General features: G+C 40.0%; 1 protein-coding gene across 3 annotated transcripts; it reads left to right on the forward strand.

Moving 5' to 3' along the window:
* The first annotated feature begins 373 nt into the window (after positions 1–373).
* LOC137146263 (nuclear transport factor 2-like) lies at positions 374–5,516 on the forward strand. 3 transcript variants are annotated; one of them, XM_067537443.1, is made up of 5 exons: positions 374–585; positions 2,576–2,693; positions 3,667–3,738; positions 4,915–5,013; positions 5,336–5,516. In XM_067537443.1, exons 2-5 carry the CDS (start codon positions 2,595–2,597, stop codon positions 5,447–5,449), a joined length of 384 nt encoding a protein of 127 aa, XP_067393544.1. In that variant the 5' UTR covers positions 374–585; positions 2,576–2,594; the 3' UTR covers positions 5,450–5,516. The 3 variants fall into 3 exon arrangements, with proteins under 3 accessions (XP_067393544.1, XP_067393543.1, XP_067393545.1); XM_067537442.1 differs by lacking the exon at positions 374–585 and adding an exon at positions 599–787; XM_067537444.1 differs by lacking the exon at positions 374–585 and adding an exon at positions 821–1,045.
* The last annotated feature ends 12,254 nt before the right edge of the window (positions 5,517–17,770 follow it).

A 17,770-nucleotide genomic window follows, 5' to 3' on the forward strand; every position in this document is an offset into this window, starting at 1 on the left:
AAAGAGTGCTATTGGGTCTTTAACAACAAACACTGGCCAGGATCAGTTTTATGTCTGACATAAAAGATGGCACGTCAACAGCCCAACACACGGGAGCCAGATTCAATAGTGACTCAGAGAGAAGAGTGCCACCTACTCAGCAGGCAGACCCACATAAGGAAGCATGCTGGGGTTATCCTGGTGTCTCCCATTCACGTACTGATCCTACATAACTGATGAGATCAGCGTCCTCCGAAGTGGTGTCAATTTCACTTCTCACAGGGATGAGTTGTCACCACCAAGCCATTAGTGGCAGATTAACGGAACAGATTAACTGCACTCCTGACACCAGGGGGCACGCACAGCTGCACATCACCTACTCACGCCCTCGCAAGAGGGGTCATCAGGCGGGTGGCAGCAACGCTGCTTGCACGGCAGACGGGCCGCAGTGGGCTGGGGTCCGGCCAATTTCCCCTGGATCAGTGGGGGCAGCCCCGCCGCTGGGGATTGTTGGATTCCAACTCAAACCCTGCCCCGGCCGGGGCGCCACCTACTGGCTCGCGAGAGCTACCCACAAATACCACGTGCGCGCACTGCCGGAGCCTGGTAAGTGGCGGCTGCGGCGCGCGGTTCCCAGGCAGGCTCGGGGCTGGTGGCGGCGGCGGCTGCTGGCGAGACCAGACGCCGCGTGGCGGCGCCGTATTAGAGCGCGCGCGCGTCCAGCGTGGGGCCTGCTGCCGGGGCTCTGCTAAGCCGCGGAGTCCGGGCGCGCCGCGTTGCAGCAGCAGCAGCGCATTTTCTTCCGCAGGCTAGTGGCGGCGGGGGGGACAAGGGGTTGAGATGGTGCAGGGCGGGCAGGATCTAGGCGGCTGGTGCCAGGAGTGCGTGTCCCCTGCTCGCTCCACTCCTTCCTCGGGTCTCTCCCCACTCCAGGAGTTGCACGTGCGCCCGGGGATTGTCCAGCGCCGAGCCCGTGACTGGCTGCTTGCGGGGCTCCTCTGCCCCGCCTGTGCTCTGGGCGCCGCATAGGGGAGGCAGCACGTCTGCCCGCCCGCCCGGCCGTGGGGTGAGAGAGTGACTCCCGAGTGGGATTTTGGGGCTGTCCCTGGGCACGTGGATGGGAGCGGGGAAGGGATTTTTGCCGTTTTACAAGAGGCAAAGTTTGCCTAATTATTGAGCCCATCCCAGGGGCTGCACAGCGGGTTGGCTTTCCAAACTGCCCCCGGATCGACTTCCTTTCCCCTGTCGGGAAGGGGTTTACACACAGCAGCAGGGGAAACCGTTTTCTTAGCCCCACACACTGGAGAGCTGCTGGAGAGTGTAGGCGCATCTTGCCCTAAATGAGTGGTGTCCCCTGGAGCACAGAGCTGCTCTACACGGGGGAGAGGGTTTTTTGGGGTTGGTTTTTTTTAAAGTCCACGGTGAGGATTTCCCTATATAATGTGTTCGGATTACAGGTGATAATCTGCTAGCCCTGTTACTCCGGGATCTTCAAGTCGTCACCATTAATAAAGATCCTGTGGCCCAAACTGTGACACCCATGCAACCTCATTGTCATTACTGGGATTGCACAGATGGAACTAACGTTTAAAAACTGAGTTTTTTTGCTCACAAAAGTGGGAGAGAATCTGCTTTTCATTCAGTTTTAGGCTTAGTCTAGACTAGAAAATTAGATCCATTTAACAACATCGGGCAAGGGTATGAATAATCAACATTCATGAGCAGCGTTGTTAAACCCACCTAAGTTCCTGTTAGACAGTTCTAGCTCAACAGAAGAGGTCTTCCATTGACCTAGTTACCGCCTCTCGGGAGAGTTGGATTACCTATGCCTATGGGAGAATCCGCTGTAACCTTTTAAGTATCTGCAGGGCTAACTGTTAACCGACAGCAAAAACTTAAGTCACTACCATAAACAGATGTGTATACAAGAAGAAAATGTGTGGAAAGACCAAGTATGCTTTTCACAGTAGAAGTGAACTTAAAGGGCCTAAATGTATGGAGTGCTTATTCATATAAAGTCTTTCACATATGAAATCATAGCCTCAATGTCAGCCACATCTTATGCTGTTAGTGGATCCCTGAGAGTTTGCAGTTTTTGTTGTTTTGTTTGTGGTGGTGTGCTCTTCTCCTCCCGCTCTCCCAAGTGAACTACAAAGAAGATGTTCTTCTCTATTTACTCCTTTCTCTGCAGTTTCCACTGACTGGAAATTTAGGATTATTGTAGACCAGTGGTACTCAGACCTCAGGGGTTCAGGCATCATATTAGTAGTCAGCAATACCCAAAAGAGCCACAGTAGTGCAAATTCATTATTTCATTTACTATAGTACCATATATTCATATTTAAACAGTATGGCAGGGGAAACATATATATATATATACACACACCCCCACACATAGCAAAATGACTGACCAAGTATTTTATCTATTACAATTGGTTCATAACATAGTAAAAGCATCCTGATTGGTTAGTTAAATCAGTGTTTTAATAACATGAACTGTAGGAGACACATTAAAGAGCCACTTGCAGCTCACGAGCATCAGTCTGAGTATCGCTGTTGCATACTTAAAGCTTCTAAATATTTGCCTTCTTGACAGACTTAGACAAAGAGTGAGAATGGCAGAGAGACCAGTATGGGAACAAGTTGGAACAAGTTTTGTGCATCTCTATTACCAGCGTTTTGATACAAGTAGGGTAGAGCTAAGTGCTCTCTATGTAAGTATCAGTTTGACTTTGATGCTCCAGCTTTTTAACTTTCTCATTGATCATTTTTGAATGATGAGTTATGGGCTTGATGTTTCTGCACTTCCACTATAAAGACTGTAGTTTTTGTATGTGGCAATGTTTCTCTGTTAGATAGAATGGACGCAAGAACATGTCACCTCACCAAGCCTAACTCCTTAAACTGTCATTTTACCCTATAAATTATGATTCCTGATAAAATATTCCTCTCTTTTGTTAACAAATGTGGGATTGAGGTTTTTTTTTTTAAGTCCATTTTCTGAGTAGCAAAAATATCTGGGTTGAGGGGTTGGGGGTGTTGTTTCACTTGCTGGAGAACTTGAACTATGAGACGACATCTGTCATGGTGAAGAAGCATCAAAAGCTAAAAGGGGAAGTGGTGGAATCTGCTTTTCCACTTTTCCCAACTACTTGCTTCCTCCAGTCTTCCATATGAAATGTAGGCCTATTTAAGACCTCTGTGGGGAAACACAGGAGGAAGTATTGAAATGGGGTAAGGATTGAATATGAAAAATCTAGTGTAAGTGATAGCACAAGCTGGGCCAAAAATAGAATGGGTAGGGTCTACTTCATGAAAGCTTAATTGACTCTGCCCATATCTCCCTTTCTGATCACCAGCTGTAGCATTTTTGATAACTTTTATTAGTCATGTTCTGCATAACTTCCAGTTGTAACAAATACTTATTTGCTAGTAACTGAATTAGATTATCAAACACTTCACATGTATCTCTAAGGTTCTTTAGGTCATTGTTTCTCAAAAACTACTCCATGGACCAGTTCTGATCCCTGAAATCTCCCTGACACTGTTTAGAAATGCAGCAAGGGGAGCCCTGGTATCAAAAAAGGTTGAGAAACACTGCTTTAAGTAACATCCTTCAAACCTTTTAATCTTATCTTTTTTCTCTAACATTGACATGAATGACAGACATTTTGTTCTCTTTTTCAGACAGATGCTTCTTGTTTATCATGGGAAGGGCAGCAATTCCAAGGAAAAACAGTCATCATGGAAAAGTTAATGGTATGCTTTTGTATATATTACAAGTTTTATAAACAAAAAATCTTCACTGAATTGCTTTGCTGTTTTAGGATTAAAAAAACCCCTCACACTTCTACGTGATTTCCAGTAGCAGAGAGAACACTAATGGACTCGCATGTGTTGCACAACTGTTTGGAGAGTTAAAAAATAATCTAAGATTGCAGCAGTGAAACTCCTGTTAAAATGGCATCATAAGGTTCCATGTTTGTTAAATAACATCCGCTTAGTTTACAAGTCAAATGTTTTTCCAAATGCCAGCACCTCAAAATCAAGCTGAGTTCTTTCCTCTTCATCACAAATAAGAAGTTCTGTAGGCTGAATTCAGCCCTCCATTATGCCTGTGAAATCTTATTGTTACTATAGTTGAGGGCTGAATTTGGCCCTCCAGTTGAAACTTAATGAACAGTTCTGTTGATGGGTGAACTAGTATAAAATCCAGCTCATTTAGCTATGTCTGCTCTGCTAACAGGAATTAAACATAGTAAACTTATCAGTAAATTTCAGCAGGTAGGATTCTGAACACACATGGGGAATGATAAGAGTAACTGATTAAGAAGGTGCCATTTCTTATAATAGTCACTTTTCAGTTTCAGAGTACAGGTACAAAAATGTTAAACTGCAGCATATTTAAACACCCATTTGAGATTTTCTTGTTAATATCTAATGTCCTTTGTTTTTTGTTAAAGAATCACGAATGGATTTTTATGCCAGTTGACCTTATGGAAATAAGTCATTTTGAGATAAAAGAGGAAAGAAATATTTAGAAAGTGTCTTCCCTGCAAGGTCACTGAGCAGGATTTTTGTACAGTGTTACTGGGGTGGGGAGATGATAGGGGAATTTCCATTCCCTCACTTGAGACACAATAAAATACAATAATACACTTTAATACAACACAGTTAATATATTATAGTTAACTATGCCAAATGTTGACTTTTTCCATCAGAGTTGCTTTTGTTTGCACTATTAAGACCTGACGTTCATATGGCCAATTAGTATTTTGTGTATTGCTATACTGTATGTCTAACTCCCTTGGGTCAGAGACCATGCAGAGTACCATGTACACTGCTGGAGCAGAAATATTAATGGAGTGAAATACTTGCATGCATATGTTTATCTTATGTGAGGTTTTGTTTTTTTTTTTATTCCCTCATAAACAGAGCCTTCCATTCCAAAAAATTCAACACAGCATAACATCTCAAGATCACCAACCTGCACCTGATAACTGTATACTTAGTATGGTGGTTGGTCAGCTGAAGGTGAGACTGGCAATAAACTGTGATGCTTTGACTAGTATGTAAGGAGAAGCTTGTTGGTCTTAGAAACATTCCATTTAGAAATACTGCATTCTGCTACTGCATTTAAATCAATCCTTTTTTCAGTTAAATAGAATTCCTGTTTGAGCCTGAGGTAATGCCACTAATGCTGTATCTTGATGTCAGTTGAATAGACTTGAAAAAAAAGGCAGTGGATGTTTAAGTGATAATGCTATGCTAATGCACTTGAGTAATTTGAGGAGGTTGACTTGGATGCACGAGTTATACTTCCTGCTTCTAACGTTAACTTATTTTTTTTTTTTAGGTGGATAATGATCCAGTGATGGGATTCCACCAGCTGTTTGTTCTCAAGAATATTAATGACAATTGGGTTTGCACCAATGACGTATTTAGACTGGCCCTGTATAACTTTGCTTGAATGTTTTTCTGTTTGTTTCTACTGCCACTTTCAAATCTGACACAAATAAATTGTTGTTTAAATTGTTTTGTGATGGTTAATGCAGTCTGTTGATTGAAAGACCAGGCATTTGTTAGTTTGTGCGTCTCTTCCCCTCTCCTAACAATATCTTGGTGTAATATTGGTTTGTAAACTGTAGATAGCAGGAATGTGAATTGTTTCTATGTTATCATAATGATAGTAAATGTAGCCACAGGAAATTTGCTATATATTCACTATGGCTTTCTAGAAAAGAGTTGGCAGCACAAACTCCATGTAAGTACTTTATGGCTATTTTTAGTAGATCTATGGGATGATTACTGGCTGTATCTCCTGAGATGCACTTTTCAAATCAGGTACTTTAGGAGAATGTGAAAGCAGTGCAACTTCAGATACAAATTTTATAGTGAAGTAGTGGTAAGCACTCCGGTCTCAAACTTTGAGCCATATTTTGTCTTCTCATATGGATATGCATAAGGAGGAGAAGAGAGCATCTAAAGCACTTTCATAGATTAAAGTCAGTCATCCATTTTCTGCTCCCTGATTAATTATTCAGAATACAGGAGCATTCACCATATGCTAGATACTCTTCAAACACAGAGGAAGACATGATTACTGCTCCCAAGTGCATACTCCATACAGAGGAAGGGAATGGTAATGGGACACACTATGCAAGCAAATTGATGAGAATGACAATAGGCACAAGTCTCATTAAAATTTTGGTTGTGTCCTTTTTGGTTAAACACTAGGGCCTAGATCCAGATCCACAAAAAAGTACTTAAGTACTTATTTACCAGTTTTTAGGTATCACTGTGATTCACAAAAACCCCAGTTGAGAGCCACCCAACCCCCTACGTGGCAAAATTCACTCACCATATAAATTTGTGCTGTAAATGTTCTTTCGGTGCCCCTGTTTCTGCTTCTGGACAAGCACACTACTACCTCACTTTAGGTGTCTGGATACCTATCTCCCACCTAAACTCTGCAAACTGGGGAACTATAGGTGAAAGAACACATATCTCACCTGTGGGGCCTGACCTGGTAGGCATGGTCAGAGGCCCTTGTGTGCCACTGTGGATAAATACTGAGAGTCACTGGGCCAGAGAGAAAGATCTGTAGCCTGCTGGTTAGGGCACCAGGATGGGAGATACATGGGCCAGTTGCCCTGCTTCTGTGACTAGTCACTTATACACAGATTCCTCAGGAAAGGAATGAGGGAGCCCCATATCAGAATCTCATATAGAGGGGGTTCTAACCACTGGGGCTGGGGGAGACTGTTCAAATCCTTTCTTCTCTCGGAGGAGTAATTGAATCCCGGTCTCTCACATTCCAGGTGATTGTTCTAACCATTGGGCTAAAAGTTAAAGGGAGCACCACCTCCTCTGGTGGTTTTGCCTGGAGAGAAGAGTCTGCTTCACGCGCTCTCAAATGAAAACAGGTGTGTAAATCACCTGACTCAGAGAGGGATTCTTGGGTGTAGATAATTAGCAGAGATAGGTACTTATCTCCTGGAGAGGGGCAGGGCTTAGGACACACCCCTCTTGTCTGCATCTCCCATTGGCTAGTTTAGGCACCTCCCTGGGTAGCTGCTGGCTTCTGTGAATCCGATTCAGAGGCACCTATCCACATTCACTGTACAGGGAGCCTACATCCCTAACTCAAGCTTTGTGAATGCCATTGCTCTGAGTCTCTGGGAGTCTAAAAGTTAGGTGTTGTAATGCCTAAGCCCCTTTGTGGATCCAAGCCCCCATTCCTCACGTTGTGTTAGTAATTTACTCTGCTAGTATTGGTCCCCCATTGGTTTCAGGGGAACTACTGGCCAGACTAAGATGCTATGTAACTTGAGTAAGCAGTAGAGAACCATGCTTAGCAGGGAGCACAAGTAAGCACTTACTGTGAGTAAACCTTGCAGAATCTAGCCCTGCATATTTTAACACACAGCATTACCAAGTGTACATGGCAGTAGTAGCCTGCCATATTCTGGCTTCTGAGAGAGCCCGGATTATAGGACAACAAATTGGAGTTGGGTATTGAGAGCATATGTCAGTTCCAGGAAAGAGACATAGATACAGCTTTTCTTATTCTCCCATCCTAGAGCGAATCTAAAGGATATTTGCATCGTTTGCTTGTATCTACCCCCTTCCACACATGCTAACACAGCAGGGCCAGGAACTGTGACAAAAAAAGAGAAGGTTTATGTTTTCAAAATAGGAGTGAGACCAAAAATCGCTTTGTAGGATGGGGTGTAAGTAAGTAGAAGGAGTTCCAGGCTGGGGAGATGGAATGTAGTAGGAGTCTCATAATAATACCATCTAGCTCTTACAGCGTGTTTTTCATCAGTAGATCTCAAAGGGCTTCACAAAACAAGTCTGTATTATCTCCATTTTACAGATGGGGAAAACAGACAGAGGTGAAGTAACTTGCCCAGGATCACCCAGCAGGCCAGTAGCAGAGCTATGCATAGAACCCAGGTCTCCTGAGTCACAACCCCATGCTCTAACCCCTAGGACACACTCCCATCTTCAGTGGGTATAGAGGAAGTGGGACAGAATGAGACTGAAGAAAATGATTCTTTTGTTGTACTGTATATTTCTAATTTTAGTAAGACCAACACTATCCTGCCCTAGAATCCTTTAACAGAATGTCTGGTAGTTAATTACAGCCATGGCCTCATGCATAATTGCCTTTTTTTTTTTTTAAATTGCACTCCAGAATCTAAACTTTAATTTAAAAAAGTCTCTAGACATTGTTCTTTTGAAGGTAACTTTAAAAATGTGAATAAAGTGTAAACCAATGCAGTAATGTCTGCCTTAAAGCTTTTGTTGAAGGCTGGCCAGAACACAAACAGTCATGTCAATGGAGCAGTAACCCTGATAGCTAGTGAACTTAACATGTCACTTCATTAGCTATTTCACTTATTACCACTTTAACAGAAAGATTAGATTAATGTGCTGATCCACTGGTGGATGTAGTGGCATTTACTGGGGTGAGCAGCACTCGGGTAACTAGTTGCTATCACAACCTACTCACAGCAGAGGCAGAGGAGAGGAGATCCAACCTACTGCTATTGAAGAATGGATGTAAGGAGGTGGAGGAGAAAACTGTGACTGATAAGGGACTTGGATGTGCAGCAGAACAAGAGTAGCATGAAGAGTTCCCCTCTTGCCCATCATAGGAACTCAACATGGCAAACTACAGGGGACCCTGGAATGTGGGTGTGTGGGGAGGGCTGAATAGGACTTCTGAAGAGTCACAGTCTCCTCCCACTCTTTTCTCCCACCATCCTCTGCAGTCTTTATACAGTTAAGCTAGCAAAGCAAGAGAGGGCTGGACTAGCAGTGCATTGAGAGGAAAAAGGCTTGAGGAGAGGAATTCCAACCACATAACCCAGGACTTATAGTTACATGGGGTCTCAATCATATTGAGTTTCACTATATACTCAGTGCATTCCTACACTCTAATTTAGAACCCTAATCTATTGAATTGGTAGTAGGCCTATGGATATTTATACATATTAAATACATAAATACAATAAAAAAATTACATTTAGATATGTTCTGATATCAGATGGCGCATAATCATCATTTATTAAGACAACAAACTACACAAACAAACTAAGATAGTAGGTATCCTCACACTTAAAAAAAATAGGAAATTTAAATTGGCTTTTGGCACCTGCAAGGTAACTAAAACTTGCAATATAAGAGGAAGCTTTACCTCCTTCACATTACATACAGGACAATCCTGAACATAAATAGAAACAAAACAAAATGCACCCTAACTGACAAACTCCAAGAATGCCCTATTTTATTATTCCGAGATAGTAACTAGAGGCAATGTTATGACCTTTCATCCTGTTAAAAAAGACTGTCAAACTGGAGATTGTCTTTCTTCACTATCATTAGCACAGAAGCCAAGAGTTGGACAAAAATAACTTCTCTTCTAACAAGAAAACAAAACAGCAATAGAAACTACTGAATATGAAGCCAATGCACCAAGAAAACTTACAGAACTCAAGTGGACATAAAATTAGGTCAGCCCTTTGATGAGGATACCTGTAGGAAAGGGGTTGTCAAAACATTAAGTCTTGTGCACCAACTCATGCAGTTGTACTAAAGTGATAATTCCAAATCCCAATGAAACTTGTCCTCACACCAGAAACGAGTCTCAGTATTTAATGTACATAGCTCAGACGTATACTGGAGAAGCTGACAGAGGCACACTGCTCCTTGTTTTGGTATCATAGATCCTTGAATTAATTCTGATCTGAATTATAACAATGGATTGCTGAAAAGCAAGTATAAGTAACCTGCTAATTCCAGCTATACATTTTTGGGCATGCATAGCGCAGAATTGATTGTGTGGTTACATCTAGCAGTCCAACATGCTAAATCACAACAGGATGTAAACTACCAGCCCTTTATTTAGGAAGAGATGCTGCACTTTGGGGTCAAATGCAAGCTCAGGAGCACAGTACTGCAATCACTGTTTGACTGATGCAGCTGAAACTCCTCATTCCCACCACCCTGAGGGGATACTGCTTGCGTCACCTGTAAGAGGAACACATACTCGAAAAAGAAAGAACAGTTACTTACCTTACAGTAACGCTGGTTCTTTAAGATGTTGTAGTCAGTGTGGATCCCATGACCCACCCTATGTCCCTGTTGAGTTTTGTCACTGACAGAGACAAGGTGGGTGAGGTAAATATCCTGGGACTGAGGTAACTACAACTTCAGTGACAATAGGATAGAGTTGCCACATAAAACATAAAGGTAATCTTTTTACCTCTTTTATCCAGTTAGGTTTGGCCCTCTTTAAGTAACTTTATAAGTCTCTGATTTCTGGCTCATTTCTGGGTCTTAGCTATTCACATTAGTTGATGTTTGTAATTGTATATTTCTACTTTTAGTCAATAGTTTTGGCTCTTCCATTTGAAGATCTTAAGTTACTCAGTTCAAAGATGGTTGAGTTACCAAATAAAAAGAAATGTTACCACTTTTGTGTCTATGACCACCTGAAGTTTGGTGGCTGTCTATATGTCTAGAACAGTTTCTGCCTAAGTTAAAATAGGTCCTCCAGCCTATGTATTTCTGCAGCCAAACTCTCACTGTTGTAAGGAGAGAGGTGCTCTGATTTCTGAATTCTTCAAGAGTCACAGCGAGAGTGACCATTTGGGGGGCAGGTTAGAAACCTCAGATCTAGGTCAGATTTTGCTGCTTGGTGGTTACCCTCTGAGTTTTGCCTACAACATAGAGTCATAGAATCATAGGACTGGAAGGGACCTTAAGAGGACTTCTAGTCCAGTCCCCTGCACTCTAGGCAAGACCAAGCATTATCTAGACCATCCCTGACAGATGTCTGTCCAACCTCCTCTTAAAAATCTCCAGTGACAGAGATTCCACAACTTCCCTATGCAATTTATTCCAGTGCTTAACTACCCTCACAGTTAGGAAAGTTGAAATTTAGACCAGCTGTAGAGCCTCAGCCTGGTTCTCCTTCAGCTGGCTCTATTCCCCAATAAGTCCTTTCATCCCCAGGCTAGGAAAGCTCAGCAGACAGAACTTCTCCTACTGCTATCTCCCATTCTGAGGAAAGCAACAGAAAATATGCAGGTTTTTTTCCCATATTTTGTCCCATTTGGTTGGGAGAGAAGGGTGCTCTGGCCCACCCATTCTGCAGGCCCTTAAAGAAACAATAGTCTATGTCTTAACTGTTCCCCTGGGACCATCTTCCTGTCTCCCAATACCTAACCCTGCCTTCCCTCCATTCTAAAATGTCCTAGAATTTAAATTAAGACATGATAGACCAGGGGTTGACTAACCACTAGTCATTACTGATCTTAAGGGGACAGTCACCTGGTGATACATGGGCTAATCGACATCAAGAATGGACACCTCACTCTGAAGATGATCTTCTTAGTGTCTAGCACTTCATACTGAAGAATAAGTGAGCTTCAGGCACTAGGGATGAAACTTTCTATATGACATTCCATGGGGACAAGGTGGTGTTAAGACCTCACTTAAAGTTCATTTTTAAGGTGATCTCAGAATTTTATCTAAACCCAATCAATCAGCCTGCCTATCTTCTTCCTGAAGCCACACTTGGCACTAGGGGAAAATAAATTATATACACTAGATGTATCCAGGATGCTTCTTTATTACATTGACAGGACAAAATCTTTCAGACTGATGCCTTTTTTATTTCTAGCTACATCCGAGCATTCTAAAGTTCAGGCCATCTCTTCACAGACTCATTTTAAAATAGCGTCATAATTTTCCATCCATGGGTGGGTTCAGAAAGTCTATTAATTCCTTCTGGGTACCCTTAATTTTAAGTGTTATTTGAAGTGGTAAATCCTTTCTACAATATGATCCTAATTCTCATGACCCAATGCTCTCTTTTTTATAGAGGTGTCATTTAAAGACAATATTAGCCTTTAATCTATCTTTCTTGGGAAAAAAAGGTCTTGATAAATGTTATTTTCCATAGCAAATAAGCTGATACAGTATATCTGACAAATACAATTAATAGTGATTAATATAGGTTTTCTTATGGAAAAATTTACATTATGCTGAAGTAGTACAAGATTAAGAAAGAAAAAGGTATTTGATTTCCTTATTACATAAATAAATTTAAGAGGTAACATGAATGAAAGAAAATATTGCCACAGGATAACCGTCTCTTGGTAATACATAAATGCAGAGGTAATATCAACATATTTCCAAAGCTAGAACAATTGATCTAGGGATAAATACAATGGGTGAGTTAATTTGGCCTAATGACTTTATTTCTAATATATGAAATGAATTGTTTAGATTTACTAATATTAACTGATGAATATTGGCACTGTAGATTGACTGATGCTCACTGTACCATTATTTATCTGCTTTATTCTGATTGACTTAGACAAAAGGATCCATTGTGCACTTCAGCCAATTAAAGTCTACATTTTAATGAATTCTCAATTAAAGATTTAATGAAGACAAGAAAGAAAATCTAAACTAAAACTCAGGCTATCTAGACATAACAATGTTTCACAGCAGAGAGTTAAAACAAAACAAAAAAAACCGCAATGAAATGGATACACCAGCCATGTTAAATTTCTGTGAAACAAGAAAGAAAAGCCGTCTGGAAAAGAGCTTCTGTGTTGCAAAATAATATTTTGATTTTACATGGTTAATTTGTCAACATGAACACTGAGTTCATGGCAAATCTGGATGTAGTAGCTAGCCAGGAATTTAGGCTATGTCTACACTACAGCTGATGTTGGCATAATTTAGGTCACGACATAAGCACTCGTGCACACAGCATTATGTTGGCAGGAGAGCTTCCTGGATACATCTAGTGTATATCTAGTTTCTGCCATTCGTGGAGGTGGTTTAGAGTGTCTTCACCAAATGTGCTGCAGCGGTGAGACTGCATCAGTGCAGCTGCGCTGCTGCAGCACTCTCCATGTAGACATGGCCTAACTGCCTGTGTGGATCTTGCTGACATGTACTAACAGTTCCTTAGTGAGCTTTGATCTACCCCGCTTTGATGACTAAATGTTTGTGTAGACAAGCCTTACGTTGTCTAAGTCTGTCATCAATATGACCCTGAAAAGTATGTTTATCACCTCACTATACCAAAACAAAGTTGGTAATGTACTTTAAACAATTTGATTTCTATGCATATATACTATCCCAAAGCTCTGCAAAACTTACTTCAGTCTGTCAAGAACAAGTCAGAAGAGAAATTGTCTTGCAAAGGGCAAACTCTTTTTTTCTTTTTTTTTTTAACTATATATTTAGCAAGTTTTAACAAGTTTACAAATCCTTGTCATTTAAATATCAGAAATAAAACAATCATTACAACAGTTAGCTTTTGTTTAAAGAGACATTATACAGGACTACAGTCATCAGATCTTTCTATTTAACAGGGTGTTAACATCATTACATCATACAGTTCATCATATTATATCATCATTGATATGTTGATATGATATCAACATCATCTCATCATTACATCATACAGTTCATTATACGGTGAACATCATTACAATACCTCTGTCATTTCTAGTGATTTTATTAAATTGAGTGATTAAATGTTTATTAAATGGTAATAGTAAAAAAAAATTGGATCGATGTGCTAGTTTCTTTGCAGGTGAAAGTACTTTGTCTGAGTTCTGAATAAAAGGTAACCAAATATCAAAGTATCCATCTGTCCTTTGTCTATTTTGTTGCATATGTAATTGATGTATTAATTGTTCCATTACAACAACCTCCATATTTTTTTGAAGTATTCCACAATGGTTGGGCTATTTTTTGTTTTCCAGTGGGAAGCTACCAATAGTCAAGTGACTCCAAACAGGAGAGAGTTTAATTCTTCATTGCCTTTTGTGTGACCATTTCCAGTAGGGCGACCCAGAAGGATTACCAAAGGATCACTTGGTTATGGATTGCACCCCAATATTCTCTAATGACTGGACATGTCCTCTATATATACATAAAATCTCATCTTTCACCACAGTTTCTCCAACATTTATACCCATTCAGTCTATAAATAGATTTTTAACCTGTTTGGTGTGAAGTACCATTGAAACGGTATTGTAAAGAAATTTTATTTTTTTGCGCCACTAAGATTGCTGGTCTTCTTTTCCAGATCAGACAGATTTCATTCCTCTGGAGATAATTTGTCTATTTACATATTTTTCCCAATGTGCCACATATGGACATTTTTTTGTTAGAAAAGCTGTCTGCAAAGATTGATATAAATTAATTATAATTTCTTTGTCTCCTAATTGAGCATATATTCATCACTTCTATTCAAGTTCTATTCTATTCTATTCTCTAGTCTCGAAAGTTGAGAAACATAGTGCCTGACTTGAAAGTACTGGTACCAGGTGAGGGTGGGTCAGTTAAAGTTACTTTTGATCTCTAAATCAGTTAGAAAAATTTCTTTACAGAATAGCCGGGCAACCATGGCTTTCCCAGTCTTTGAAGCTCTCTGATTCATGATTTGGGTTAAGATCTGGATTATTTGCCATGGGTTTCATTGGTGAGGGAAAAGAACTAACCTGATCCCAGTTCTATCACAGACCCATAATGTAGCCTTTGCTAATGGATGGGTTAAATTTCTGGACAGCATGTTTTTTTTTTTAATTAATCCATGATAGCCTAGGAATGTTTACACTGTCTCAATTTTCTTGTTCAATAAAGACCAAGTGTCTGGCTGAGCTAGAGCGCAAACTCTTTCTGAAGAGCAAATATCTTTGGTAATTAAGGAAAAGGGTCCTAGAAACTTCAAAAAAGACATAAAATGTTAATAGATTTATTATGTAAATTACAATTATTGCTAAGTGAAAATATTTCTTTATATATTAAAATGTTCAATACTGGCCTGTGCAATTTCTGTAAAGTTTAGTTACACACTTGTAACATAATAAATATATTGAACTGCTTACTGTTTAATTATATAACATACAACGGGCCAGTTTGTCCCCTGGTGCACGTTGATGTAGTTCTACTGATTAGAGCTATCCTGATTTACACCAGCTGAAGATGTGGCCGATTATTTTTTTTTAAAAGTATGCTACAGTTCTCTGTGGACTGTGTGGTACTTTAAGATCCGTGTGGTTAAAGCCCCTTTAAGGTCTGGAACATTAAGGGCGGGCATTGTTCTAAACCCTTGGCAGTTGGGAGCAGTGGTGCAGTGGTGCAGGGAGCACTGGGCTGGAGAGTGAACCCAAGAATGTGCTAACTTGACCCATTTTTGGTGTTAATTTATTTTTCTTGTTGCTCTTGCTCTGACTCAGGTAAACACGTAGCTGAGTTAGGAGTCATATTTGGCATTTTGGATTTTGGGACCCACAGCAAGAAAGCCCCAGTGATGGAGTCCAATTTGAAACAGAAGAGTGAGCTGTGCAGCAGCGATGACGAAGAGCTCTCTGGTTTAAGCGAAAGAAAAAGAAAGGTAAAAATGGCAGGTACGGAGCCACATTTGGATCAAAAAAGGTGAGGATTTTGAATGCTGTGTACATACAGTTTTATGCCAACAATTTTGAAGAGATTTGGAAAAATAAAAAGAGATTTTCCCAACTCTAGTTGAAAACTGAAAAGAGACATTTGCTGCCCTGAAAGACTAACCTGAGTGATATAAACGATGAGCGCTTGATGTATTTTAAAAGCCCAATTTACCCCAAATACACTTCCTGGCTGAGAGGTGTAAGTTTCACCTAGTGAACCAGAGAGAAGAAGAAAATATTACTGATATCCCAGCTAGTTTCAAAACACTTCAAAGCAATCTTTGTTTTGTTAACTCTGCAAGAATCACAAATCCGGATGTCAGTGACTGAGTATTGTTCTCAAAAAGCAGCTTCACCTAAAAAGAGGTGCATTGGTATTAGATTCTTCCAAATCATATATATGATACTGCAGTTTGAGAAGCACCTTTGCCAATAAGCAACATGAAAGAAGGAAGTCTCAGTCCACAGGCATGGAGGACAACTAGACATTACATCTGTGAAGATATCCACAAGCTTAGAGGAATCTGTTTTTTTTTCTATTGTTTGGGAACACCTAAGCCTAAGTAATACACCTAAGTAATATTTATTTAATAAACCAAAATATAGCAACTGAAAACAGAGGACTTGAAGCTTGTGCTTGTTGTGCTCCACCATGAAAAAATAAATTAAATGAAGGGAAATTATTTTCTCTTAAGAGTATGAAACATCACTCTAGCTATGTGTATATAGAGAGAGTTTGTCATAAATTATGTGCCTCACCATTAAAAGATAATTTATGATTTATACTACCTTTCAGAACTGTTTCAGAACAAATTAAAGTGGTCTCTAATGCTCCAGAATGGGCCAATGAAAATATGAATCATGCATATTTGAGAATGGACGTTAATACAGGTGCTGTAGAAGCTGTAATTTCTAAACAAATATACAAGTAAAATGTTGCTAATGTAATATAAGATAAACAGATGTATAATTGAATATAGCACAGGGACAGATTTTTTTTTCTCTGCCAAAATATGCTTCCTCCTAGAGTACCCTAATTATCAATCTGTCTTGGTCCCATCCTTGGTTCTTATATAAATTAAAGCAGCCTAAAGGTTGCTCTAAATTAGAACAGCCAACTATCATCCATAAGGGAGCTCATACTACCTGCGAATTCCTATAGAAGAGTGGAGCTCCACTCCGCCCCAACACGCTTCCTCCTTCTCCCAACACACCCTATGACAGGACTGGGAAGCAACATGTAAATAGTTCTGCTGGCTTTACACCAACTGACAATTTCCTTCCACTGAGAGAATTCTATGCTAGACAATTGTGCCAAATTATGTTCCATTTGCACTGCTCAGGTAGAGCAAAGGGGACAGGTTAGGATGCCTGCAAATTGATGTAAACTACAAGGGTAACTTGTTTGCTGTTACCATCAGTTATTAAAAAAGTAAATGGTCCTTCATTAGTAAAGAAAAAATTTCTTAATCTCATTTCATTCAGGTAATCAAAACAGTAGTTTGTATCTATGAAAAATCCATAATTGGTGAAGTTGGAGCCTCCCTCCCCCTCTTCTCTTCTTCATCTGTCTGCAACTTTTCCTCTCACTCCCTCCTCAGCTGCGGTCCTAAAAGCAGTTTACTTTTGAGAGGGGGTAATTATGACATCACTGATGATTTGTGAGAAAATGACTTCATAAGTTAATCACTTCTCCCTTCGTCTTATCCTCCACTTTTACTCTTCGTCATTTTTTTTATTTAATTTTGCATACAGCTATCCTATTTTTAAAGTCAAATTAATTTTAGGGCTGGGGCAGAGAAGAAGGCCCCAATCCTGCGAAGTCTTAAGCATGTGCTTAAAGTCAATGAGACGACTCCAAGTGCATGAAGTTAAGCACATGCTTACATCTTTACAGAATCCAAATCATAGCACTCATTCTGTAAGGTGCTAAGCCAAGCATTCCTGCAAAATGATGAGTGCTAACTCCCATTAACTAAAATGGGAGTTGAGTGCAATAACTATAAAACATTGTCTGAAGCTTAGACAAACTCAGCAATTCAACTTTAAAGCTCAAAGATGAATTTAGAAGACAACTGAGGTAATTTACAATTGAGGCAATTTTTCGAATTCATTTTATAATTTAACACAATTATTTGAAAAACCAGGTACTATTTTTCTATTATGCTTTGTTACAACAAAAATTTATGAATATTAGTTATGTGAGAACTATTGGCCATCGTGCTTTTGGAGAGGTTGGTGGTTTTACGCAGCTACAATGTTTTACTATTTACTTTTATGAATAATTAAACTATAGCCAG

This window comes from Emydura macquarii, unplaced genomic scaffold, assembly GCF_026122565.2.
Source record: "Emydura macquarii macquarii isolate MOO-44397 ecotype Brisbane River unplaced genomic scaffold, CSIRO-AGI_Emac_v2 contig_431, whole genome shotgun sequence".
Lineage (NCBI taxonomy): Eukaryota > Metazoa > Chordata > Testudines > Chelidae > Emydura > Emydura macquarii.